This window comes from Haliotis rufescens, unplaced genomic scaffold (genome assembly GCF_023055435.1).
Source record: "Haliotis rufescens isolate VD_foot unplaced genomic scaffold, xgHalRufe1.0.p SCAF_3, whole genome shotgun sequence".
NCBI classification, from domain to species: Eukaryota; Metazoa; Mollusca; class Gastropoda; order Lepetellida; family Haliotidae; genus Haliotis; species Haliotis rufescens.
Window position 1 is genome coordinate 64,689,876 of NW_025964001.1, and position 27,204 is coordinate 64,717,079.

The 27,204-nt window shown below is 45.7% G+C and overlaps 2 protein-coding genes across 2 annotated transcripts; one reads left to right on the plus strand and one right to left on the minus strand.

Moving 5' to 3' along the window:
• Window positions 1-343: 343 nt before the first annotated feature.
• Window positions 344-3,868, minus strand: LOC124152827 (cytochrome P450 1A1-like). The gene is made up of 2 exons (XM_046525874.2): window positions 3,767-3,868; window positions 344-2,547 (listed from the first exon to the last, which is right to left on the minus strand). The coding sequence occupies exon 2, from the start codon at window positions 2,537-2,539 to the stop codon at window positions 1,022-1,024; it is 1,518 nt and encodes a 505-aa protein (XP_046381830.2). The 5' UTR covers window positions 2,540-2,547; window positions 3,767-3,868; the 3' UTR covers window positions 344-1,021.
• Window positions 3,869-14,982: 11,114 nt separating this feature from the next.
• On the plus strand, window positions 14,983-18,188 carry LOC124152829 (cytochrome P450 1A1-like). The gene is made up of 2 exons (XM_046525876.2): window positions 14,983-15,138; window positions 16,111-18,188. Exon 2 carries the CDS (start codon window positions 16,119-16,121, stop codon window positions 17,634-17,636), a length of 1,518 nt encoding a protein of 505 aa, XP_046381832.2. The 5' UTR covers window positions 14,983-15,138; window positions 16,111-16,118; the 3' UTR covers window positions 17,637-18,188.
• The last annotated feature ends 9,016 nt before the right edge of the window (window positions 18,189-27,204 follow it).

The window sequence follows — 27,204 nt, forward strand, 5'->3', positions numbered from 1 at the left end:
CAGGTAATGAAACCTGGGTGATGAAGCCAGGTGTACAGTGAGGATAACAAATAGCACACAGGTAATGAAACCTGGGTGATGAAGCCAGGTGTACAGTGAGGATAACAAATAGCACACAGGTAATGAAACCTGGGTGATGAAGCCAGGTGTACAGTGAGGATAACAAATAGCACACAGGTAATGAAACCTGGGTGATGAAGCCAGGTGTACAGTGAGGATAACAAATAGCACACAGGTAATGAAACCTGGGTGATGAAGCCAGGTGTACAGTGAGGATAACAAATAGCACACAGGTAATGAAACCTGGGTGATGAAGCCAGGTGTACAGTGAGGATAACAAATAGCACACAGGTAATGAAACCTGGGTGATGAAGCCAGGTGTACAGTGAGGATAACAAATAGCACACAGGTAATGAAACCTGGGTGATGAAGCCAGGTGTACAGTGAGGATAACAAATAGCACACAGGCAATGAAACCTGGGTGATGAAGCCAGGTGTACAGTAAGGATTAAGATAAGGAGTAAGTCCTAAGGTTTGGTTGAGAGGATTTGGACTTTGCCAAACTGAATGTGATGGCTAGGAAGTCTTTGATGGTGGTCTGAGAGGGCTGATTTGCTGTCTGTTTTGGCTGTTGGAGACTGATGGTCTTTGATGCGGGAATCTACTGGGCTACTGAGCACTGTGCAGGGTGTTTCAGTGTATTGTTTGAGTCCTGGCATTTGACACACATGGCAATATATTAACATTGCTCTTCCCAAACTTATTTTTGTTTTTTAAGGCTTGTGTCCTGTGGCCCTGTCCAGTTCATGAATTTTTCTCAGGGTGTTGTCCATGTGAGGAATGGCGAGTCAGGGCGCGTTGTTCCACCCATGACGTCCATGCTGTATTCCTTCACATCTTGAGGTTACAGGATGCTGCACTTCTGTAGGATTCCAGCGAACATAAGAAAGATTTCGTTCTTGGCCAGTTCATGAATTTGTCAGGTTGTTATCCATGAGAAGAATAATAAATGAGTGGCGATTCAGGTCCTGAGCTTGACCTGTACTTGGTAGGGTAGACATTGGCGCGCTAATCCATTGTTGGCGTCCATGCTATATTCCTTCACTTCTGGTGGTTGCAAGATGCTGCACTTCTGTAGGATTCCAGTGAACAAAAGAAAAAGTTCGTTCCTAGCCAGAGACTCCCCAAGACACTTCCGCCGACCAGTGGAGAAGGGAAGGAACTCCTCCAGGAGGGACTTGTTGATCTGACCAGAAGCGTCAAGGAAACGCTCGGGTCGGAAGACATGCGGATCACCCCATACTTCTGGGTCATGGCTCATGGAGTACAGGTTGATGAAGATAACAGTGTTTTTGTTGATACTGTATCCCCCGAGACTGGTATCGGTGGTGGTGAGGTGAGGGAGACTGAGAGGTGTCAGTGCCACAAACCGGTTGATCTCATTGAGCACTGCGGCAGTGTAAACCAGCTGACCTCTATCCAAGATACTGGGTCGTCTCCCGCTGCCCACAACGTCGTCCAGTTCTTCCTGCACCCGCCTCTGCACTTTTGGATTGGCGGCCATCAGCAGTAACATCCACCTGGTGGTTGAAGCAATTGTCTCAAAACCTGCCCCAAAGAGGTCGTTAAGCGTAGACAAAATCCTTTCCTTGGACAACCTGGAGTCTTCCTCACTTACAGATATCAATCTGTCCGTGATGTCACGCATGTTGTCACTAGAGAAGTTTTTTTTGTGTTCACTGATCTTCTTTTCATTTGCGTCAATGCTTGTTTGGATGAGTGTTGTAAATGCCTTCACTTTCCAGGGCATGAGATATCGGAGCCAGGGCATGACATCAACAGGGTTTCCGGCACTGACGAATTCCGCGAATGCAGCTGAGTTTAATATGAAATCAGCGAAATCCTTGTCTTCCCGGATGTTTTCTTGTCTGCCGTAGCACAGTTGGTAGATGACGCTACCGACGGAGAGGTAGATGTAATCCCGAGGGTTGAATGTTACTCTCTGCTCAGACATGAAGTCATCCACGAGAATGTCTACTTCTTCGTGAATCATATCTTCTATAGGATTTGACTTGGCATTCGAGAACTCAGTCAAGACTTTGTTGGCAATTTTTCTGTGAATTTTCCACTGTTCGCCATACTCACCAAAGCCAATACTTTCACCGTTGCTGATAGTCTGTGCGGACATGAACTGGGGTCTACCAGAGAAGTCCTCACCAGAGTTATGTAGAGCTTCTTTAATGGCCTGCTTGCCATTTATAACCACGGCCGACCAACTACCCAACTGGATCTGGAAGATGTTTCCGAACCTTTCCTTCATCTTCATGAAGGTCACGTAGGGTTCGTTTCCCAGTAGCGGGAGGTGTCCAATAATAGGGAACCCCCAGGGACCAGGAGGAGGGGGTTTCCGGCCAGAGGTAAACTTTTTCACCACTTTCATTGCTAGCAATGACGCAATAAAGGTTACCATGCCAACCTGCATTTCTGTTGACTTCAAAAGTGTTAACATCAGTTTAACTGGGGAAGGTGAGGAATCCATTTTGAATCCTGTAAAAAGAGAAATGAAATTAGAAGCTGTGAGCATAGACTGAGACGAGTAGTGATCGACAAGTATAACATTCTTATATGAGATATCATCCTAGCTCCGCTCGTTTCAGATATTTGGTAAATACATGTAACTTCCATTATCGTGTTAATATACTCCCCTAATAGGCACACTATCATGTCTCCCGATCATGCACCAGACGTGCTCTATGGGAGAAAGGTCAGTAGTCAAGGCTGGATATTGCAATCTGGTGATGCTTTTCTGCTGGAGGTAGTCCATTACAATACGTGCGTGGTGGGAAAGAGCGTTATCGTTTGAAAAAAAAAACGTGGACAAGCATGGTGCGCAAGCAGCAAGTAGCACAACTATTGGCGCCATTATTTTGCCTCGGTAGTACAGCCACCATTTTATCGACAACATGCAGTGACGCTCTACTTGTCATAGTGATCCCGCCTCATATCGGTACAGAACCGCCCCCAAATCTGTCACGTTTGGTGTCTGGCTAGAATGTGTCGATCTGTTAACAGTGGCACAACACGTAGAACATTAAGACGATTTCAAGTCCTGCCCCCCACCACCCATCCCTACCCCCCATCCCTACCCCCTTTTGGAAACCAAATGCAGTATGTTGTATGTTGACAACCCACCCATCCCCTACCCCCACCCCCCATCCGCACACATAAACACACGCACGCACGCACGCATGCACGCACGCACGCACACACACACACACACACACACTGAGAGAGGATTTTGATATTTTGGAACTCACCGTTTGACATAGTGCACAATACTATTCAATCGGAGTCCATCCTTTCACTGAATATGAACAAACTGTCATAGTTTTACAAATATTTGTTATAGATCTACAAATTTTCTGTTACAATCATCTACAACACAATAACACATAACACAATAAATGCCACCTCAAAACATTTAGTGTCAAATTTCTCTCTGCGTCTCTCGAGGACAGTATGACGCTCAATCTACAGTGATTGAACATAGTAAGACCGGACACTTGAATGTCAAATTTATTACTGAGATACGGCGGTCCGATTTTGATAATATAAGTTCATGTTTTCGCTACATGGACGTGTGTTTGACAGTAAAAATATACGTACAATGTCATTAATTAAATCAGGACCATAGATTCCTGCGAAATACTGCTCTGACGACAATGCAAACCAAGACAGAGGCAACTGCAACATATACAGTACTCACAGTGTTTCGTCAGGAGGCACTGTCCTGTCTCTGCGATGGCCCTGCTCGGAGAGTGTCGAATGTGTCAAGTAAATGCCAGCCCATGAAACGCGACCAGGCTGCTTTGCGCGCGATATCGAGGTCAAACGGAGGTCAAGCTTTACAACGCTTACCTAACTCCCAGGGGCGGATCCATTTCTTTAGAGGGGGAGGGGGAAAAGGGTTTTTCACATTTAAGCGGGTGGGTGGGTGTCGTGGGACAGGCTGAGCGTGTATGTATCGTGGGGTGTGGTGAGTGGTTGTGTCGGTTGTGATAGGTGGGTGTGTTCAAATTAGTGATGAATTCGGGTCAATATCAATCACAATTTGTTTGCTCCGGACTTACATGTTAACAGACTGTTGTGCTGTGGCTGGAATATTGCTGACATTAGAACTGAGACATTGTGTTTGCGTCACATGCAATCACTTACTACAAAACAGTGACAAAAGTATATATCTTATTGCCAATTCGCTGGCATTATCGATGCCCTAGAATAGAAAAAAACAAACTAATATAGCTTTTATATCAATTGGTTCAGATTGTTTCAAATGTATCTGTTAAAAGTTATTTTTGTGTAAATAAATTTATAACATTAACCCAGTTTCTATGTATATACATATGTTTCATAACCATTTCATTTCATAACCATCAACATCACATGGGACACCCATGTGCTCCTTTCAGGATATGGGTGGCCGAACACAAATAGCATGAATAGGGGGTGGGTGAAAATATGTGACGCTATATCAGCATATATCTATACCGCTATATCATACCTTTATCTCATCTCTGGGAAATCGTGTATAACACCAAGAGAGTGCGCCTGCACGCACTCGAGTTAAACAAATGTTGGCGTACAGTGCACCACCTTGTAGCACCACCCTGTAGAACCATGCTCCACTTTGTAGCACCACAGCCACCTAGAAGTACCAAGCACCACCTTGTAGAACCATGCACCATCCTGTAGCACCATGCAGCCCCTTGTAGCACCATGCACCACCCTGTAGCACCATGCACCACCTTGTAGAACCACCTTGTAGCACCATGCACCACCTTGTAGAACCACCTTGTTACACCATGCAACACCTTGTAGCACCACCTTGTAGGACCATGCACCACCCTGTAGCACCATGTACCACCTTGTAGAACCACCTTGTAGCACCATGCACCACCTTGTAGCACCACCTTGTAGAACCATGCACCACCCTGTAGCACCATGCACCACCTTGTAGCACCACCTTGTAGAACCATGCACCACCCTGTACCACCATGCACCACCTTGTAGAACCACCTTGTAGAACCATGCACCACCCTGTAGCACCATGCACCACCTTGTAGAACCATGCACCACCCTTTAGCACCATGCACCACCTTGTAGAACCACCTTGTAGCACCATGCAACACCTTGTAGCACCACCTTGTAGAACCATGCACCACCCTGTAGCACCACCTTGTAGAACCATGCACCACCCTGTAGCACCATGCACCACCTTGTAGCACCACCTTGTAGAACCATGCACCACCCTGTACCACCATGCACCACCTTGTAGCACCACCTTGTAGAACCATGCACCACCCTGTACCACCATGCACCACCTTGTAGCACCACCTTGTAGCACCACCTTGTAGCACCATGCACCACCCTGTAGCACCATGCACCACCTTGTAGCACCACCTTGTAGAACCATGCACCACCCTGTACCACCATGCACCACCTTGTAGCACCACCTTGTAGAACCCAGCACCACCCTGTAGCACCATGCACCACCTTGTAGCACCACCTTGTAGAACCATGCACCACCCTGTACCACCATGCACCTCCTTGTAGAACCACCTTGTAGCACCATGCACCACCCTGTAGCACCATGCACCACCTTGTAGAACCATACACCACCCTGTAGCACCATGCACCACCTTGTAGAACCACCTTGTAGCACCATGCACCACCCTGTAGCACCATGCACCACCTTGTAGAACCATGCACCACCCTGTAGCACCATGCACCACCTTGTAGCACCATGCACCACCTTGTAGAACCATGCACCACCCTGTAGCACCATGCACCACCTTGTAGAACCACCTTGTAGAACCATGCACCACCCTGTACCACCATGCACCACCTTGTAGAACCATGCACCACCCTGTAGCACCATGCACCACCCTGTACCACCATGCACCACCTTGTAGAACCATGCACCACCCTGTAGCAACATGCACCACCTTGTAGAACCATGCACCACCTTGTAGAACCATGCACCACCCTGTAGCACCATGCACCACCTTGTAGAACCATGCACCACCTTGTAGCAACATGCACCACCTTGTAGAACCATGCACCACCCTGTAGCAACATGCACCACCTTGTAGAACCACCTTGTAGCACCATGCACCAGCCTGTATATATATATATTTACATCAGGCCCGTGAAGACGCCGGGGTAGAATAGGTCTTCAGCAACCCATACTTGCCGTAAAAGGCGACTATGCTTGTCGTAAAAGGCGACTAACGGGATTGGGTGGTCAGGCTCGCTGACTTGGTTGATGCATGTCATCGATCCCAATTGCGTCCATCGATGGTCATGATATTAATCACTGGAATGTCTGGTCCAGACCAGATTATTTACAGACCACCGTCATATAGCTTGAATATTGCTGAGTGCGGCGTTAAACAACAAACCAACCAACCAACCAACATATACATCATATTGCCAACTCGCTGGGATTGTCGATGCCCTAGAATCGAAAAAAACAAACTAATATAGCTTTTGTATTGTTTCAGATTGCTTCAAATGTATCTTTCTGTTTTTTTTGTGTAAATAAATTTATAACATTAACCCAGTTTCTATGTATATACAAATGTTTCATAACCATTTCGTTTCATAACCATCAACATCACATGGGACATCCATGTGCTCCTTTCAGGATATGGGTGGCCGAACACAAATAGCATGAATAGGGGGGTGGCTTGAGGTGAAAATATGGGACGCTATATCATCAACTTTATCTCCTCTCTGTGGAATCGTGTAGAACACCAAGAGAGTGCGCCTGCACGCACTCGAGTTTAACAATTGTTGGCGTACAGCGCACCACCTTGTAGCACCACCCTGTAGCACCATGCACCACTTTGTAGCACCACAGACACCTAGAAGTACCATGCACCACTGTGTAGGACCATGCGCCACCCTGTAGCACCACCTTGTAGCACCATGCACCACCTTGTAGTACCACACTATAGCACCAAGCACCACCTTGTAGCACCATGCACCACCTTGTAGTACCACCCTATAGCACCATGCACCACCGTGTAGGACCATGCGCCACCCTGTAGCACCACCTTGTAGCACCATGCACCACCGTGTAGGACCACCCTATAGAACCATGCACAACCCTGTAGCACAACCTTGTAGCACCATACACCACCTTGTAGAACCATGCACCACCCTGTGGCACCTTGCACCACCCTGTAGCACAACCTTGTAGCACCATACACCATCTTGTTTCCCCATGCATCCCCTTGTAGCACCATGCACCACCCTGTAGCACAACCTTGTAGCACCATACACCACCTTGTAGAACCATGCATCCCCTTGTAGCACCTTGCAACACTTTGTAGAACCATGCACCGACTTGTAGTACAATTCACCACCTTGTAGCACCATGCACCACCTTGTAGAACCATGCACCACCTTGTAGTACCATGGACCACCTTGTAGCACCACCTTGTAGAACCATTCACCACCTTGCAGTACCATGGACCACCTTGTAGTACCCCCCTGTAGAACCATTCACCACCTTGTAGTACCATGGACCACCTTGTAGCACCATGCACCACCTTGTAGTACCATGGACCACCTTGTAGCACCTTGCACCACCTTGTAGAACCACCTTGTAGAACCATTCACCACCTTGTAGTACCATGGACCACCTTGTAGCACCATGCACCACCTTGTAGTACCATGGACCACCTTGTAGCACCACCTTGTAGTACCATGCACCACCTTGTAGCACCACCTTGTAGAACCATTCACCACCTTGCAGTACCTTGCAACACTTTGTAGTACCATGGACCACCTTGTAGCACCACCTTGTAGCACCACCTTGTAGAACCATTCATCCCCTTGTAGCACCTTGCAACACTTTGTAGTACCATGGACCACCTTGTAGCACCACCTTGTAGCACCACCTTGTAGAACCATTCATCCCCTTGTAGCACCTTGCAACACTTTGTAGTACCATGGACCACCTTGTAGCACCATGCACCACCTTGTAGCACCACCTTGTAGAACCATTCACCACCTTGCAGTACCATGCAACACTTTGTAGTACCACCTTGTAGAACCATGCACCACCTTGCAGTACCATTCAACACTTTGTAGAACCATGCACCGACTTGTAGTACAATTCACCACCTTGTAGCACCATGCACCACCTTGTAGTACCATGGACCACCTTGTAGCACCACCTTGTAGAACCATTCACCACCTTGCAGTACCATGCAACACTTTGTAGTACCACCCTGTAGAACCATGCACCACCTTGCAGTACCATTCAACACTTTGTAGTACCATGCACCACCTTTTAGCACTAAGCACCACTTTGTAGCACCACCTTGTAGAACCATGCACCACCTTGTAGCACCAAGCACCACCTTGTAGTATCATGCGCCACCTTGTAGCACCATGCACCACCTTGTAGTACCGCCTTGTAGCACCATGCAGCACTTTGTAGCACCACCCTGTAGAACCATGCACCACCCTATAGCCTCATGCACCGTTCTGTAGCACCATGCACCACCTTGTAGTACCGCCTTGTAGCACCATGCAGCACTTTGTAGCACCACCCTGTAGAACCATGCACCACCCTATAGCCTCATGCACCGTTCTGTATCACCATGCACCACCTTGACACCATCCAGAAGTTAGGATGAATCAATGAAGGTAATACTCGTAGCAGTTTGTAATACCATGCACCACCCTGTAGCACAACCTTGTAGCACCATACACCACCTTGTAGAACCATGCATCCCCTTGTAGCACCTTGCAACACTTTGTAGAACCATGCACCGACTTGTAGTACAATTCACCACCTCGTAGCACCATGCACCACCTTGTAGAACCATGCATCCCCTTGTAGCACCTTGCACCACCTTGTAGAACCACCTTGTAGAACCATGCATCCCCTTGTAGTACCATGGACCACCTTGTAGCACCATGCATCCCCTTGTAGTACCATGGACCACCTTGTAGCACCATGCATCCCCTTGTAGTACCATGGACCACCTTGTAGCACCATGCATCCCCTTGTAGTACCATGGACCACCTTGTAGCACCATGCATCCCCTTGTAGTACCATGGACCACCTTGTAGCACCATGCATCCCCTTGTAGTACCATGGACCACCTTGTAGAACCATGCATCCCCTTGTAGTACCATGGACCACCTTGTAGCACCATGCACCGACTTGTAGAACCACCTTGTAGCACCATGCACCACCTTGTAGAACCATGCACAACCTTGTAGCACCATGCACCACCTTGTAGAACCATGGACCACCTTGTAGTACCATTCAACACTTTGTAGAACCATGCACCGACTTGTAGCACCATGCACCGACTTGTAGTACAATTCACCACCTTGTAGCACCATGCACCACCTTGTAGAACCATGGACCACCTTGTAGTACCATGGACCACCTTGTAGCACCACCTTGTAGAACCATTCACCACCTTGCAGTACCATGCAACACTTTGTAGTACCACCCTGTAAAACCATGCACCACCTTGCAGTACCATTCAACACTTTGTAGTACCATGCACCACCTTTTAGCACTAAGCACCACTTTGTAGCACCACCTTGTAGCACCATGCACCACCTTGTAGTACCGCCTTGTAGCACCATGCACCACCTTGTAGCACCACCCTGTAGAACCATGCACCACCTTGTAGTACCTTGCATCACCTTGAAGAGACTATGCACCACCTTGTAGAACCATGCACCACCCTATAGCCTCATGCACCGTTCTGTAGCACCATGCACCACCTTGACACCAGCCAGAAGTTAGGATGAAACAATGAAGGTAATACTCGTAGCAGTTTGTAATACCGTGGTGGTGCACATGCTTTACAAATCCTGCAATCGACCGAAATCTCCTGGACAGTTTATGAACCGGATTTCGATTTCGTTGAGATATTTCGATTGGACTATGCATAGACTCGTTACTCCAGCCAAAAAGTAACTCCATAATACCAGCCTAGTTCGGCAAGGGTGGGAGCTGGACTCTAATACTCAGTTAACTCCCTTGCCTCAGAAAGATGATATTGCTCTAGGTTTGGTGGAAACTTTAATACATGACTGGTACAAGCATAAAACTTCCAAATGTCATGTTTGTCATCATCAAAACACCTCATGGTTAATATTGTTGCAAACATTTGGTGATAACTTTTTATAACTAAAGGATGTCATGTTGTAAACATTCATATCTCATTAAGAATCTTACATTTAAATGTTATTTTAAAGCAAGATTTCACGATTGTATATTTGGTTGGGTAAGTTATGAAAAGCAAATTCATCCATCAAAATGTGACAATGTGTAACATTAAAGATGCATGATTTCAAATACTGGTATTGACATTTGACACTTGTATATAATCATTATAAGAATCAATCAGACATAATTTAGTAAATGACTTCCTGGTATTTGATAGAGTTACATCCACCAATATTCCCCAAAACACATACATTATATATCTTACAATAGTAAATCGATCACAATCTTTTTCAAAAATACCAACAAGAAATATATCTCATGATATATCTCGTGCCTTCAACACAGATTACACTTTGACATACACTTCCCATATTAACTTACAATGAAATTTAATTACCTGCAGCAAAACAAAAAACATACTTTCTCTTCATCAAATCCCCTGCCAAAACAAAAAATAGCCCTGAAAGTCCCCCCTCCCAATATGTCTCCGCCTATGCCACTCTTATGATTGCAGAGCTCTTGTATCGGTGAGCCGCCTGAGGCTGAGCGATCTTCTTCATCTTGGGCGTGTGAGCCTCCATGTCCCGGATGTTGGCCTCCCGCTCCTGCTCCTGGTTGCGATGCAGGATCTGGTTGATGCAGTACTCGGACTCCTGGCCACACTCGGTCAGTCTCAGGTCCATCTGGGTGATGGTGGTGTTCTCCTCCGTCCCCTCCTGCAGCTGCTTGCCTCCGTCCTGCAAACATACCCACCATTAGCAGGATGCCAGTCATGTCAAACATACACACCATTAACAGGGCGCCAACCATGTCAAACATACACACCATTAGCAGGATGCCAACCATGTCAAACATACCCACCATTAGCAGGCCCCAACCATGTCAAACATACCCACCATTAGCAGGCCCCAACCATGTCAAACATACCCACCATTAGCAGGCCCCAACCATGTCAAACATACATACCATTAGCAGGATGCCAACCATGTCTAACATACCCACCATTAGTTGGCCTCAACCATGTCAAACATACCCACCATTAGCAGGATGCCAGTCATGTCAAACATACACACCATTAGCAGGATGCCAGTCATGTCAAACATACACACCATTAACAGGGCGCCAACCATGTCAAACATACACACCATTAGCAGGGCGCCAGCCATGTCAAACATACACACCATTAGCAAGGCGCAAACCATGTCAAACATAAACACCATTAGCAGGGCGCCAACCATGTCAAACATACACACCCGTTAGAGGGTGCCAACCATGTCAAACATACACACCCGTTAGAGGGCGCCAACCATGTGAAACATACACACCCGTTAGAGGGTGCCAACCATGTCAAACATACACACAAGGCGCCAAACCTGTGACACGTAAACACCATTAGCAGGGCGCCAACCATGTCAAACATACACACAATTAGCAGGGCGCCAACCATGTCAAACATACACACCCGTTAGAGGGCGCCAACCATGTCAAACATACACACAAGGCGCCAAACCTGTGACACGTAAACACCATTAGCAGGGCGCCAACCATGTCAAACATACACACAATTAGCAGGGCGCCAACCATGTCAAACATACACACCCGTTAGAGGGCGCCAACCATGTCAAACATACACACAAGGCGCCAAACCTGTGACACGTAAACACCATTAGCAGGGCGCCAACCATGTCAAACATACACACCATTAGCAGGGCGCCAACCATGTCAAACATACACACCATCAACAGGGCGCCAACCATGTGAAACATACACACCATTAGCAGGGCGCAAACCATGTGAAACATACAAACCATTAGAAGGGTGCCAACCTTGTCAAACAAACACACCATAAGAGGGCGCCAACCATGTCAAACATACACACAGGGCGCCAACCATGTCAAACATACACGCCCATTAGAGGGCGCCAACCATGTCAAACATACACACCATCAGCAGGGCGCCAAACCTGTGACACGTAAACACCATTAGCAGGGCACCAACCATGTCGAACATCCACATCATTAGCAGGGCACCAACCATGGCGAACATCCACATCATTAGCAGGGCGTCAACCCTTTGAAACATACACATCATTAGCAGGGTGCCAGCCCTGTCAAACATACACACAGGGCGCCAACCGTGGCAAACATACACACAGGGCGCTAACCATGTTATTTTGGGAGAATTGTTACAATATTTGGAACCTTAGTTCTGCAATTAATATGAAATGAAAAATATTTTTAAAATTCCCAAAAATTGTGCCTGTAATCAATAGTAGATATTAACCTCACTGCAGTCATTGTCACATTATTGATGCCTAATATTTATTTACGGTAAAGAAACACTCTCGGCTGATTATCTCTATCAAAAGGCTCGTGAAAGGTAGGAGGCTTTTGGCCTTGCTGGTAATTCAAGTTCACCACTCTGATACTTTGTGATGTCTTACAATTAACATCGGATAAATATTTGCCCCGGTACAAGTTAACACTTGATAAAAGGAAGGCGAATGTTCATTCACCAGGTCTAGTAAATGTCAATTCTACCATGTTTGTGGAAATTATTAATACTCAATACTGATTGGTGAATCAGAGGTTTCAAATTACAATAATAACATCTGATTTAAACAGTTGGTGTGATTGCAGAATTAGCATCGGGATCATCTTTACAGGAAAGTACTTTGTATTTGGTTTCAAATTTAATTTAGCGGTATCAAATCTACAGCAAATATAGCTCTACCTTGAAAACATGATATAATCATAGTTTTGTTCTGATTTGAGCCAGTATCAAAGATCTTTAATCAGTCAAAGCAATAATGTTGCATGGATGTGAACAAAACTTAAAAGGTTCAGAAACATAGCCTGACTTCAGTTCAGCAATACATTTTTCTTCAATAATTCATAATTACTGTAAATTATCCTGATTATCCCCAAAAGCTCATGACCATTCCGTTATTCAGGACAGAGAAACCATAATTCCTCGCGGTTAGCTGCATACTCTCTAATCATGCACTTTCTGTGTTCAAATGGCAACAATAATAATGCTCCAACTTGCAGTCGTCTAGCCACCGCCGATACACGTAGCCCTCGTATTCACCACATGCCAATCAGTCGATATTATATCCACAGTAAGCACACTTTGAATCCGCCAAGAAACAGCCCACCCATATTTCAAAGTTGGAGTGTGTTTGCCCTTTAACTAGATTACAACTGCATAAAACACTACCGAGAAGACATGAATTATCTCCCTTGATAACAACCACAATGTTGGAATGGAATTTATGTACCAGTGCAGAGGTGCTACAAGGTGGTGCTACAGGGTGGTGCATTGTGCTATAAGGTGGTGCTACAGGGTGGTGTATGGTGCTATAAGGTGGTGCTACAGGGTGGTGCATGGTGCTATAAGGTGGTGCTACAGGGTGGTGCATGGTGCTACGGGTTGGTGCTACAGGGAGGTGCTACAAGGTGGTGCTACAATGAGGTGCTACAAGGTGGTGCTACAGGGAGGTCCATGGTGCTACAGGTTGGTGCTACAGGGTGGTGCTACAAGGTGGTGCTACAGGGAGATGCATGGTGCTACAGGTTGGTGCTACAGGGAGGTGCTACAATGAGGTGCTACAAGGTGGTGCTACAAGGTGGTGCTACAGGGTTGTGCATGGTGCTACAGGTTGGTGCTACAGGGAGGTGCTACAATGAGGTGCTACAAGGTTGTGCTACAAGGTGGTGCAACAGGGAGGTGCATGGTGCTACAGGTTGGTGCTACAGGGTGGTGCTACAAGGTGGTGCTGCAGGGAGGTGCATGGTGCTACAGGTTGGTGCTACAGGGTGGTGCTACAAGGTGGTGCTACAGAGTGGTGCATGGTGCTATAAGGTGGTGCTACAGGGTGGTGCATGGTGCTACAGGTTGGTGCTACAGGGAGGTGCTACAAGGTGGTGCTACAATGAGGTGCTACAAGGTGGTGCTACAGGGTGGTGCATGGTACTCCAGGGTGGCTGTGGTGCAACAGGGTGGTGCTACAAGGTGGTGGTACAGAGTGGTGCTACAAGGTGGTGCTACAAGGAGGTGCTACAGGGTGGTGCTACAGGGTGGTGCATGGTGCTACAAGGTGGTGCTACAAGCTGGTGTTACAAGGTGGTGCTACAGGGTGGTGCTACAGGGTGGTGCTACAGGGTGGTGCATGGTACTTCAAGGTGGCTGTGGTGCAACAGGGTGGTGCTACAAGGTGGTGCATGCTGCTACAGGGTGGTGCTACAAGGTGGTGCACTGTACGCCAACAATTGTTTAACTCGAATGCGGCAGGCGACTCTCTTGGTGTTATACACGATTTCCCAGAGATGAGATAAAGGTGCTGATATAGCGTCCCATATTTTCACCTCAAGCCATCCCGTATTCATGCTATTTGTGCAAGTGACGCAAACACAATGTCTCGGTTCTTATGTCAGCAATATTCCAGCCACAGCACAACAGTCTGTGAACATACATGTATGAGCCTGGAGCAAACAAACTTGTGATTGATATTGACCCGAATTCATCACTAATTTGAACACTCCCACCTATCACAACCGACACGACCACTCACCACACCCCACGATACATACACGCACAGCCTGTCCCACGACACCCACCCACCCGCTGATATGTGACCCGCCCCCCACCCCCCACCCCCATCACACACACACACACACACCCCTCTAAAGAAATGGATCCGTCTCTGGGAGTTAGGTAAGCGTTGTAAGGCTTGACCCCCGTTTGAACTCGATATCGCGCGCAAAGCAACCTGGTCGCGTTTCATGGCCTGGCGTTCACTTGACACATTCGACACACTCCGAGCAGGGCCATCGCAGAGACAGGACAGTGCATCGTGACGAAACACTGTAAGTACTGTATATTGCGTAGTTGTCTTGGTGTGCATTGTCGTCAGAGCAGTATTTCGCAGGAATCTATGGTCCTGATTTAATTAATGACATTGTATGCATATTGTTACTGTCAAACACACGTCCTTGTTGCGTAAACATGAACTTATATTATCAAAATCGGACCGCCATATCCCAGTAATATATTTGACATTCAAGTGTGCTATGAGACCAGTCTTACTATGTTCAATCACTGAAGATTAAGCTTAAAACTGTCCTCGAGAGATGTTGAGAGAAATTTGACACTAAATGTTTTGAGGTGGCTTTTATTTATTGTGGTATGTGTAAATGTTGTAGATACTTATAAAACTAGAACAGTTTGTTCATAGTCAGTGGAAAGATGGGCTCTGATTGAATAGTGCTGTGCACTATGTTGGGGGGCTGGGGGCTGGACTAGAAATCATCTGAATTTTCGTCGACACATTCTTGCCAGATATCAAACGTGACAGATTTAGGGATTGATTTGTACCGATATGAGGCGGGATCACTGTGACTAGAAGAGCGCTACTGCATGTTGTCCATGGAATGTTGACTTGACAGTACGACCGAGGCAAAATATTGGCGCCAATAGTTGTGCTACCTGCTGCTTGCGCGCCATGCTTGTCCACGTTTTGTCTTTCAAAACAATAACACTCTTTCCCACCACGCACGTATTGTAATGGACTACCTCCAGCAGAAAAGCATCACCAGATTGCAATATCCAGCTTTGAGTCCTGACCTTTCTCCCATAGAGCACGTCTAGTACATGATCGGGAGACGTGATAGTGTCCCCTTCTTTTAGGGAAGTATATTAACATGATAATGGCAGATATTTACCGAGTATCTGAATTTGGCGGAGCTAGAATGATATCACATATCATAACGTTATACTTTTCCATTACTACTCGTCTCAAGTTTTACTTATACCTTCTTATTTTATTTCTCCTTTTACAGGATTCAACATGGATTCCTCATCTTCCCCAGTTCAACTGATGTCAACATTTTTGAAGTCAACAGAAATGCAGGTTGGCATGGTAACCTTTATGGCGTCATTGCTAGCAATGAAAGTGGTGAAACAGTTTACCTCTGACCTGAAACCCCCTCCTCCTGGTCCCTGGGGGTTCCCTATTATTGGACACCTCCCGCTACTGGGAAACGAACCCTACGTGACCTTCATGAAGATGAAGGAAAGGTTCGGAAACATCTTCCAGATCCAGTTGGGTAGTTGGTCGGCCGTGGTTATAAATGGCAAGCAGGCCATTAAGGAAGCTCTACATAAGTCTTGCGAGGACTTCTCAGGTAGACCCCAGTTCTTGTCAGCACAGATTATCAGCAACGGTGAAAGTATTGGCTTTGGTGAGTATGGCGAACACTGGAAAATTCATAGGAAAATTGGCATGAAAGTCCTGACCGAGTTCTCGAATGCCAAGTCAAATCCTATAGAAGATATGATTCACGAAGAAGTAGACATTCTCGTGGATGACTTCATGTCTGAGCAGGGAGCTACATTCAACCCTCGGGAATACATCTACCACTCCGTTGGAAGCGTCATCTACCAACTGTGCTACGGCAGACAAGAAAACATCCGGGAAGACAAGGATTTCGCTGATTTCATATTAAACTCGGCTGCATTCGCGGAATTCGTCGGTGCCGGAAACCCTGTTGATGTCATGCCCTGGCTCCGCTATCTCATGCCCTGGAAAGTGAAGGCATTTACAACACTCATCCAAACAAGTATTGACGCAAGTGAAAAGAAGATCATTGAACACAAAACAAACTTCTCTAGTGATAACATGCGTGACATCACGGACAGATTGATATCTGTAAGTGAGGAAGACTCTAAGCTGTCCAAGGAAAGGGTTTTGTCTACGCTTAACGACCTCTTTGGGGCAGGTTTTGAGACAATTGCTTCAACCACCAGGTGGATGTTACTGCTGATGGCCGCCAATCCAAAAGTGCAGAGGCGGGTGCAGGAAGAATTGGACGACGTTGTGGGCAGCGGGAGACGACCCAGTATCTTGGATAGAGGTCAGCTGGTTTACACCGCCGCAGTGCTTCATGAGATCAACCGGTTTGTGGCACTGGCACCTCTCAGTCTCCCTCACCTCACTACCACCGATACCAATCTCGGGGGATACAGTATCAACAAAAACACTGTTATCTTCATCAACCTGTACTCCATGAGCCATGACCCAGAAGTATGGGGTGATCCGCATGTCTTCCGACCCGAGCGTTTCCTTGACGCTTCCGGTCAGATCAACAAATCCCTCCTGGAGGAGTTCCTTCCCTTCTCCACTGGTCGGCGGAAGTGTCTTGGGGAGTCTCTGGCCAGGAACGAAATGTTTCTTTTGTTCACTGGAATCCTACAGAAGTGCAGCATCTTGCAACCACCAGAAGTGAAGGAATATAGCATGGACGCCAACAATGGATTAACACGGCAACCTCTGCCCTACGAAGTACAGGTCAAGCTCAGGACCTGACTCGCCACTGACCCAGCGTTCTTCTCATGGACAACAACCTGACAAAATTCATGAACTGGGCAATGAACTGACCCATGGGGTCCAATAATAATCTGCTGTATGAAGAGGGGCACAGGGCACAAACCTTAAAACCATAAAGAAATTTTGAATGGTGGAAACTAGATTTTTATAGTCAGTTAACTCACTTGCCTCGGGAAGATGACTCCAACCAGGAATCCACAGGAGTCGAGGTATACACAAGGAACTGCAAAAGAGTACAGCTACTCTGAAGACATGGAATCAGTTTGAAATCTGCTCTTAGTCATATATGCAGGAGTTGTCTCTTTTCAATACCATGATGTTGCGGTTCTACATGCACAGCTACACCCACAATGCGTCGGCTTAACAGATATACATGTATATTTGAACTGTTGCTGAAATTCTTACCAATTATATTTGTCCTTGGAGACAAAAAGTGGTTGGTGTCAACATCAATCAAAGAACCGAAATACTCATATTGATTGTAATCGAGAAATACTTGTGTTTTATGTGACAAATGATTATATATAAATTCTTAATCTTTTAGTTCGTTTGTTTGTTTGTCCTTTGACGCCGCACAATATTTCAGCTATATGAAGGCAGCTTTTATATAATCGAGTCTCCACCAGACAACCAGCTTTTTGGTATCATTTTCATCCTTGATGTGGCATTCAGTAGGTATACCACAATGTACATCAGAATGTTGGAATATTGTTAACGTGCATAGTGGCCCCTGGATGCTGGATGCAGAGGCACAACATCTCTTTACTATTGTTCATTCAAGGTGAATGACTGTAGCAGCGTCATCCAGCGAAACAACCTGTTTCGGTATCTTCTGTTGCACTCTCTAAGACTTCACGCTGTGACATAAGTGAAGTACGTTTGAAAGCGTCGCTGGTTAGCTGTTGAGTTCCTGGCCATGTTGTACAATTGGTGTACCTCTTGTGGCTGCACTAACCAGTCTCTTCTCCACGGCAGTTGTTGGTCATGTCCAAAGGCATACGTTTTCCACCGGATGGTAGCTCAGGATGAAGATGGAAGACAAAACTCTTGGGTGGAGTTTTCAGACGACAACAGTCATTGATGATGGGATGAAATAAGTCGAAAGGGTACATGTTGATAATAACGTCACAGAACGCACTCCAGGTCCGATTGGCCAATGTTCCCGGTGGAGAGACCCGCTCTGTCACTTACATGAAGACAGGAAGTCTGACGTCGATTCTTTGATGTCGACGGCCTTGACTAGCTCACAATCCGTCTGCTTCTGTCGATGATCTGGACTTGTCTCCTGATTGATGTTGTTGTTGTTGCTTTAAGTGTTTAAGAGGTCGCCTTCTGCCTCAGCAATATCGGCTGACCTGGCCCTCTTTGGGGCTCATGTTTGTGAGAACCCATATCTATTGCAGGATTTAATATCAACATAATTTAAGTTTTTGTATTGATATGATTTCATTTTTTCTTTGGATGCTGTGTTTACATGCGTTCCAATAGCTTTCGATCTCTTAGAAATAGTGTTAGTTTTGCCTTCGCTATTGCAACTCTTGGCTTTAGGAGATATACGACAGATAGCGGATCTTACTGCAATTCTTGTTTTGAACCCAGCCTGGGCTGGGGCGTGGTCTTGACATTCCAGTAGCAAGTGAGCAATGGAATCAGGTTGATTGCAAGATGGACATAAGGCGTGAGATGGCTATTATAACTTTCCTTTCATTTGAGTAAGAGTATGGCTTTTGGTGAATCTTGGGTTGAATCTTGTATCGTACTTTTGTCCCACTTGGCTTGCCATCTTTGGGCTATGGAAGCTGTCTTTGCTCTCGGTAGTTCCGGTATGATTTTAAGTGCATTATGAACTGACTCCAATTCAGCAGTAAATACTAACTGACCATCAGGCAGGCGAACCGAATGTGCTTGGGGATTGGAGCTGTGGATATGAATCCCATGACCATCACTGTTGTTGATTTTTGGATCCATCAGTGTATATATGGGCCCAGCTGTCCCAGGTAGTGTGAATTTTAGTGACAGCTATTGATCGTTGTAGGGCTGTTTTTTCTTTATTTGTAGTGACTTCTGATGTTAAAGCAGTTTCAACCTTGGGGAGTTTGTGAAGTCAAAGGAGGGTGTAACTCTTTTTAGTGACCTTGTGGTTTGATGTCATCACAATTGTGACTTCATCCGAAGTCACATACTATTATCCCAGATGCCTATAGTGAGGGATTTTCTTCCGAGCTAGGGCTTCATCTCAAGTTTTTTTGTCTTTATATCTTTTTCATCACAGGTTTTTTCAACCTGGTGAGTTAATTAGATTTGGATTCAGATTGCTGAGGAGGTGTTTTATTTATGCATTTGTTGACCAAGCGTTTTGGACATTTCGGCGCCAAGGATGAATTACCCTTTTTTTTTGCAGTCACTACACGTAGTGTTGCAGTTTTCTTTGCAAGAAACTCGGGAGCAGTCGTTGTACTAGGGTGGCTGGTCGCATGATTTTTTTGGTATGTCCATAGAGCATATAGTTTGTGAATTGGATTGGCCTTTTTCTGTATGGCATAGTTTCTATGTCCTTACCACCTAGATTAAGGTGGTCGGGTACATCTGACTTTACTAAGCCAGTTTCGGGTATCCCAATTTAGTTTGATTTTGTTAATGCTTTTGGGCATGTCAATTGATTCTGTGAGATTGTCCCCGACGAACAACGTAGCCCCCTCCACACTTATATATGCTAATGGTATTGTTATGCCTCATCTCTTTGGCAATATCTTGAGCTGTTAGAATCTTATTACGATCTTGTGAAAAGTCTGCGCTAATTCATATAAAGACTACATTTTCCCATTTGGTTTGTGGCCTTCTGTTCTGTTGTGTCTTTGAGTCTGATAAGACCATTCTTTGTCTTTTATGTTCGATTTTAGCCTTGGGTGAGCTGGATTGAGGTTGTTATCGTTTAAGCATGCCTTAAGGCACTATAATCGATTTTTCTTTGTTTTTAGTTCCGGAGAACCATTTATATATTTGTGTGTGACTTGTGTATTCACATCATAATATTTGCAACAGTAGGTACAATTAATCTAAATGTATTATTTTATGTACAGTTTACTCTTATTAATTGTTAAATGTCCTTTGTAGGGAGAGGTGTTTAAATAGCTTTAACCTGTTCACCATTGTTTTTGGAAATAAATATTGTTTAAATCAGTTCCGGAAGACGTGAATCTGTCCTAAAACGGCCAGGGACATTTCGTGTGGCTTGACTATAAGTCATGTTTGACCATAGTTAAGGGATTCCCTTTAGTTGGGTTGGGCTGACCATTTCGAGAACTGGGCCCACTTGCACAAATCGTATGGGAGTTACGATCATCTCAGCGCAAAATCGCTTTGTGCAAGTGGGCCAAGGTCTGGTTCTCTTGAGAGTTGGGCGGATTCTCAACATTTGTAATTCTGAACATAAGTCATATTTGTCAGTCCCATGGGCCTGGGTGATTTACGACCGTGCAATTTAAGCTGGTGAGCGAACCGAGCTTGGCGGGCGCGGAGGGTAGTGTACAGTACGGGACCTTTGACACAACGATCGTGTCAGTCACGTTTTGTAGATAGGCGAATTACGTAGCGTGGTGCAAGGTCAGTGACCCACGTACGTGTACATACGTTACATCCGGCGACGTAAGGGGTTGTAAGCTGACATTTAAAGATAGCGCTGGGCATTAAGGGTCCTGCCCGGAAAAGGGGACTTATGTTTAGAGGGGATACGCCGAATGGTTGCTGTATACAAAGAGGATAGAATTTCGGTGCATTTTGAAACATATTGAAACAATAAGGTATTTTGGATAAACGAATTTTTAAAAAAAATATTGAAAAGGTTTGCACCATAACAGTCAGTACTCGATTATCGGCGCCATAATGTCTGCGCGAAAGACGCCATAATAAACAAAACTCATATGGTGAGGCTGGGAGGAAAAGGGTTAACCATTGACGTCAAGATCGTTGCACTATAATTACGACATGAATGCACAGTATCAACAGGCAGGGTAACAACAAGTACCATCTCTTAACGTCTTTTGATAGAACGCGGCTTGGGATCGAACAGATCCGACCTCCGCTCACTAGGCAGACGTTGTATCTACGAGACCACGGAAACGGCCTATTACACCAAACGGCTTAATCAAACAACGTTTATTTTCAGTTGAAACATGATTTCGCGCCCCACTGAGTGCATTTTACATCATAATGTTAACCAGCAAAATGAGAATGGCTAGACTAAAACACATACTTGAATGAGTTGCGTCCCTTTGCTGGCCGGATCCGCTAAGAATAGATAAGAATAGAGAGAGATGGTTCATCGGTCATCGGTCTCTGGTGTTAAGAATTCAAACTTTGAAACCCTTCTTTTACGGCATCCTGGATCCACCTTTGTTTTAGAAAAGGTTACCATCAAAACAGGTTGCGTTATCTGTTAAACGTTTTTCCACATAAGAAAGTATAGTTTGTGTATTTTCTTTCACCTTCATGTTGTTTAGTTCCAACTCGTTTCCAAATCCAATCATCCCGGGACGGGACGTTGGTGTAGCCTAGTGGTTAAAGTGTTCGCTCGTCACGACGAAGACCCTGGTTCGATTCCCCACATGGATATAATGTGTGAAGCCTTCTTCAGGTGTTCCCTGCCATGACATTACTAGAATATTATGAAAAGCGGCGTAGAACCAAACTCACTCATTCACCCACTCAGGTATTTTGGACAAAAAACATCATAACGACAGGTACTTACGGCTTGAAATCCCTATTTTACTCACCATTATTACATTATTATTATATTGGAACTGTACACCAACAACAATGGTTTAACGCACTCTCTCTTGAAGTATATGGATACACGATTCCCCAGAGATGAGATGAAGATGTAACGTCCCATATTTTCACCTACAGCCACCCCGTCCCAGTTATGCTATTGATGTTCACCACGTGTGACGTCACATGCAGAGGATTGTCAGATTGTCTTACGTCACCTCCGTAACCGATTTTTGACGGTACATCAACCAGAAATGAACTGTTTAGGGATAGACTGAGTGCGCAAACTGTTCGAAACCGTCTGAGAACTGCTCACCTTCAAGCACGACGGCCATACTGCGGGCCGACTCTGACTCAATTACACAGACGTCAACGTCAATTGTGGGCACAGCGACACTTACGATGGAATCAAGTCGTCTTCAGTGATGAATCCCGATTTAATCTTCGATTTGCTGATGGAATTGCGAGGGTGTGGAGGCGCCGTCATGAACGTTACGCCCAGTGTTGTGTACAGGAAGTTGACAGATTTCGAGGCGGAAGTGTCATGGTGTGGGGTGCTTTCTGTGGCAATGCACGTTCCAGGCTTCTTGTCATCCGTGGCAACCTCAACGCTGCTGCCTATCGCGACCAGGTACTGGCAGCACATGGACCCGGTTTGATCTTCCAACACGACAATGCCAGACCCCACACAGCAATTTTGACAAGGAATGTCCTTCAGAATGCGGGAGTCAACGTCATGGACTGGCCGTCAAGCTCTCCCGACCTCAATCCCATCGAACACGTCTGGGATGCTCTTGGCAGAAGTCTGCGCACTCTCCAGAACCAACCACAGAATTTGCAAGATCTTGGCACCCTTTTGCAGCAACAATGGCGTCGTCTCCCAATCATGTGTTCACAAGCATCACAAGGTCCATGCGGAGGCGTTGTGTGGCAGTTGTCAACGCACGTGGTGGCCATACACGCTACTGAACTTGTGTGCCATCAGATTCTCGTGCTTGGGACTTATGATTTAAACTGTTGATGTTATTACCGAATAGCGTAGGTGCTGGGAACAAATTATGGTTACCACCGTTAATTAAAATCCTTCTTTGGACATTAATGATAAAAAATTACCTTCTCTGAAACATTTGTCCGTTGATGATCACATCAAATAATTTAGCCATATCTGTTAAGCTGAACACAGCTTGGCTCACAGCTGGTCATAGGTAAGTCATCAAGGAGCTCAGATAATCAGAACAGGCTATAGCTGGCAAGTCACTGGACCGTACAAGTGAATCTCCCCAGCCTGCTGGCAAAGTGAGAGTAAACCGCCCCAGACGCAATGATTTGTTTATTCAACTTTCTGTTTATTCACCGTCTCTGTGCGTAAGTGGGACACTCAACATTCTGAGAGCTTTGAGACGTTTTCATTGTTGATAATATACTCTCCCAAAAATGTAGGGGTCGTGAAATATGTATGTAATGATCGGTTGTCAGATTGTTTCTTTGTTTGTTGTTTGACGCCGCACTCAGCATTATTCCAGCTGTGTGACCACGGTCTGTAAACAGTCAAGTCTGGACCAGACAATCCAGTGATTGACATCATGAGCATCTATCCACGCAGTTGGGATACGATGACATGCACAGAGCTCCAGATAAGCTGCGTATCTGCATAAAATACGCATCAGAAATGCAGAAATACACAGTAAAATAAAATCAAAGCGTATCAAATACGCAACGAACATTACAGATACGCTACAAAAATAAAACTTGTTCGTATCATCAAAATATTGTAAAGTAACCCTGCGTATTCGATTAGCAAATCAGCAACTTATTTTGAAATTATAAACGGCATTCCCTCAACCTTGCCAAACTCCACGATGACAGTTACATCATGATCATTTGCCATCACACTTTCTTGTGGAAGTATCGTGGTATTTTTGAGTCATATAAAGCTCTCGAACCCACACGACACCAGTTTGCAGGGACTAGGTGAATAGTGTTTTTAAATATTTAACTTGAATACTCACATGAGTAAAATCTAGACGGTAACAGAAATTTGAATACCAAGATAGAATTACTGATACCCAATGATTTTAAAATGCATGGGTAAAATACCCACAACACCAAAAGCTTATCTGGAGCTCTGAATGCATCAACAAAGTCAGCGAGCCTGACAACCCGATCCCGTTAGTCGCCACTTATGACAAGCATAGCCGCCTTGAACGGCAAGCAGAGGTTGCCGAAGACCTATTCTAACCTGGATCTTCAGATAGTCGATCAAAGATCAGATTTAATAAATGACTGCCAGAGATTTCGGAACCCAAACCTGCCGTCCCAACACAATGCAACTCCTCGGTGAATGTGACAGGGCATCGTTCTTGATTCTGACACTTCAGGAAGACATTATTGTTGTCATTTTCATTATCCACAATAATACGGATTCTCTCTACTCTTGCTTAATGCAATATTTGTGATCAGATTGGAAATACGTCGTCTGCAGCGTTATGAACACAGGGCTATTGGCAAACTGGTAGAGCTTAGCAAGTGTTCGTTTCAGTCTGTGATTTGCAGACGTTTGACCATGTTTCTGTGGACCAAATTGTCAATGCTTGCCCCGCACAAGGCGCCCTGATCCATGAAGATTCCGGGGTAGAATAGGTCTTCAGCAACCCATACTTGCCGTAAAAGGCGACTATGCTTGTCGTAAAAGGCGACTAACGGGATCGATGCTCATGATAATTATCAATGGATTGACTGGTCCAGACTCGATTATTTACAGACCGCCGTCATATAGCTGGAATATTGCTGAGTGCGGCGTTAAACAACAAACCAACCAACCAACAAGGCGCCCTATGTGCATAACACAAGTGCAGGATCGATGAACCAGAAACCAGGCTTTAAGAAACAGAGCTCAAACAGCCAATCGAAACACTGTTCACTTACGCCATGCCACCAGAGTTCAAGTTACTGACCAAACGATTAGAAATCGACTGAATGTCCGTCGACCACGTGTCGTGCCACCGTTAACAGACCGACACATTCTAGCCAGACGCCAATAGTGTTTTGAAAGTAGAAAGTGGGGGAATCGCGCGATGGTTTCGTGAAATGTTTTTAGGTGAGTCCAGAATCTGCATCGCCGTGGACCTGTGTGTGAGAGCGTCCGAATGAACGCCATGCGAACGTCAACGTAAGGCAACGTTACCGATGTAGGGTGGTTCTGTACCGATACGACTGGTACAACGCCACTGCATGTTGTCCATGGAAGGGTCACGGGACAGTACTACCAATACAAACCAATACAAACTATTGTCATTCAAAACGATAACGCTCTTTCCCACCACGCACGTATTGTAATGGACTGCCTTCAGTAGAAAAGCATCACCAGATTGCAATGAATTGTTTGATTGGCATTACTTAGAAGTTGACGGATGACAAGGTAGACACAATTTTATGGATAACAACTTCTTTCATACTGTAAATAGCGACGTTTCGGCATAGATCCTTATACCGTTGTCAAGCAAGACTGAATGAGGGACATAGTACAGAATAAATATAGTAGGTGGAGGATTAACAGTAGAGGATTAACAGTAACAACAATTGCATATATGAGTGGGATAACATAGGTAACGTGTAAACAACAAGGGGAAAATACTGTAACAACACGATGGACAGAGAACACAAAGGTGGAAGCCAATGGGACATGAAGCCAATAAACAGGATAAGTGATTGTTGCTTGATGAGTTTATAGTAGGCGGATGGGAGGAAATAGCCTTGATCTCTGTTGATTGATGGCTTGTGGCGACGAACGTGGATTGCTTCTGATAGTTTTCTTTTAGTGAAATCATGGAGGTTGTTGGAGAGGATCTGGACGTTGTCCCAGTTGATGTTGTGATAAGGACAGTTGCTGATATGGTCCGAGATGGCTGATTTACTGTCGGATTAAATGGTGGAGGTTTTGTGCCCTTTCATTCTGGTGTTGATTGGGCGGGATGTTTCACCTACGTAAGATTGTCCACAGTTGCAGTCAATTTTGTAAACTACACCTTTAGGCTCTTGGGGTTTGGTTGTGTTCCTGCCTTTTGCTCCTAGCAGGGTCTTGAGGGAGCTTGTGAAGTGGGTGTCGATGTTGGCTTGCTGTTTGAGGAGGCGGCTGATAATGTGGGAACACAGCGCCCTTCCGCATCGGCCTCCCGTTCATAGGAAAAGCCTCTCACATCATCAGCCGCCTCCTCAAACAGCAAGCCACCGCCAGGTGGATGTGACTGCTGATGGCCGCCAAACCAAAAGTGCAGAGGCGGGTCCAGGAAGAACTGGACGACGTTGTGGGCAGCGGGAGACGACCCAGTATCCTGGATAGAGGTAAGCTGGTTTACACCGCTGCAGTGCTCCATGAGATCAAACGGTTTGTGGCACTGACACCTCTTAGTCTCCCTCGCCTCACCATCACCGATACCAATCTCGGGGGGATACAGTATCAACAAAAACACTGTTATCCTTATCAACCTGTACTCCATGAGCCATGACCCAGAAGTATGGGGTGATCCGCATGTCTTCCGACCCGAGCGTTTCCTTGACGCATCTGGTGAGATCAACAAGTCCCTCCTGGAGGAGATTCTTCCCTTCTCCACTGGTGGGCGGAAGTGTCTTGGGGAGTCTCTGGCCAGGAACGAACTTTTGTTCACTGGAATCCTACAGAAGAGCAGCATCTTGCAACCACCAGAAGTGAAGGAATATAGCATGGACGCCAACAATGGATTAGCGCACCAATGTCTACCCTACCAAGTACAGGTCAAGCTCA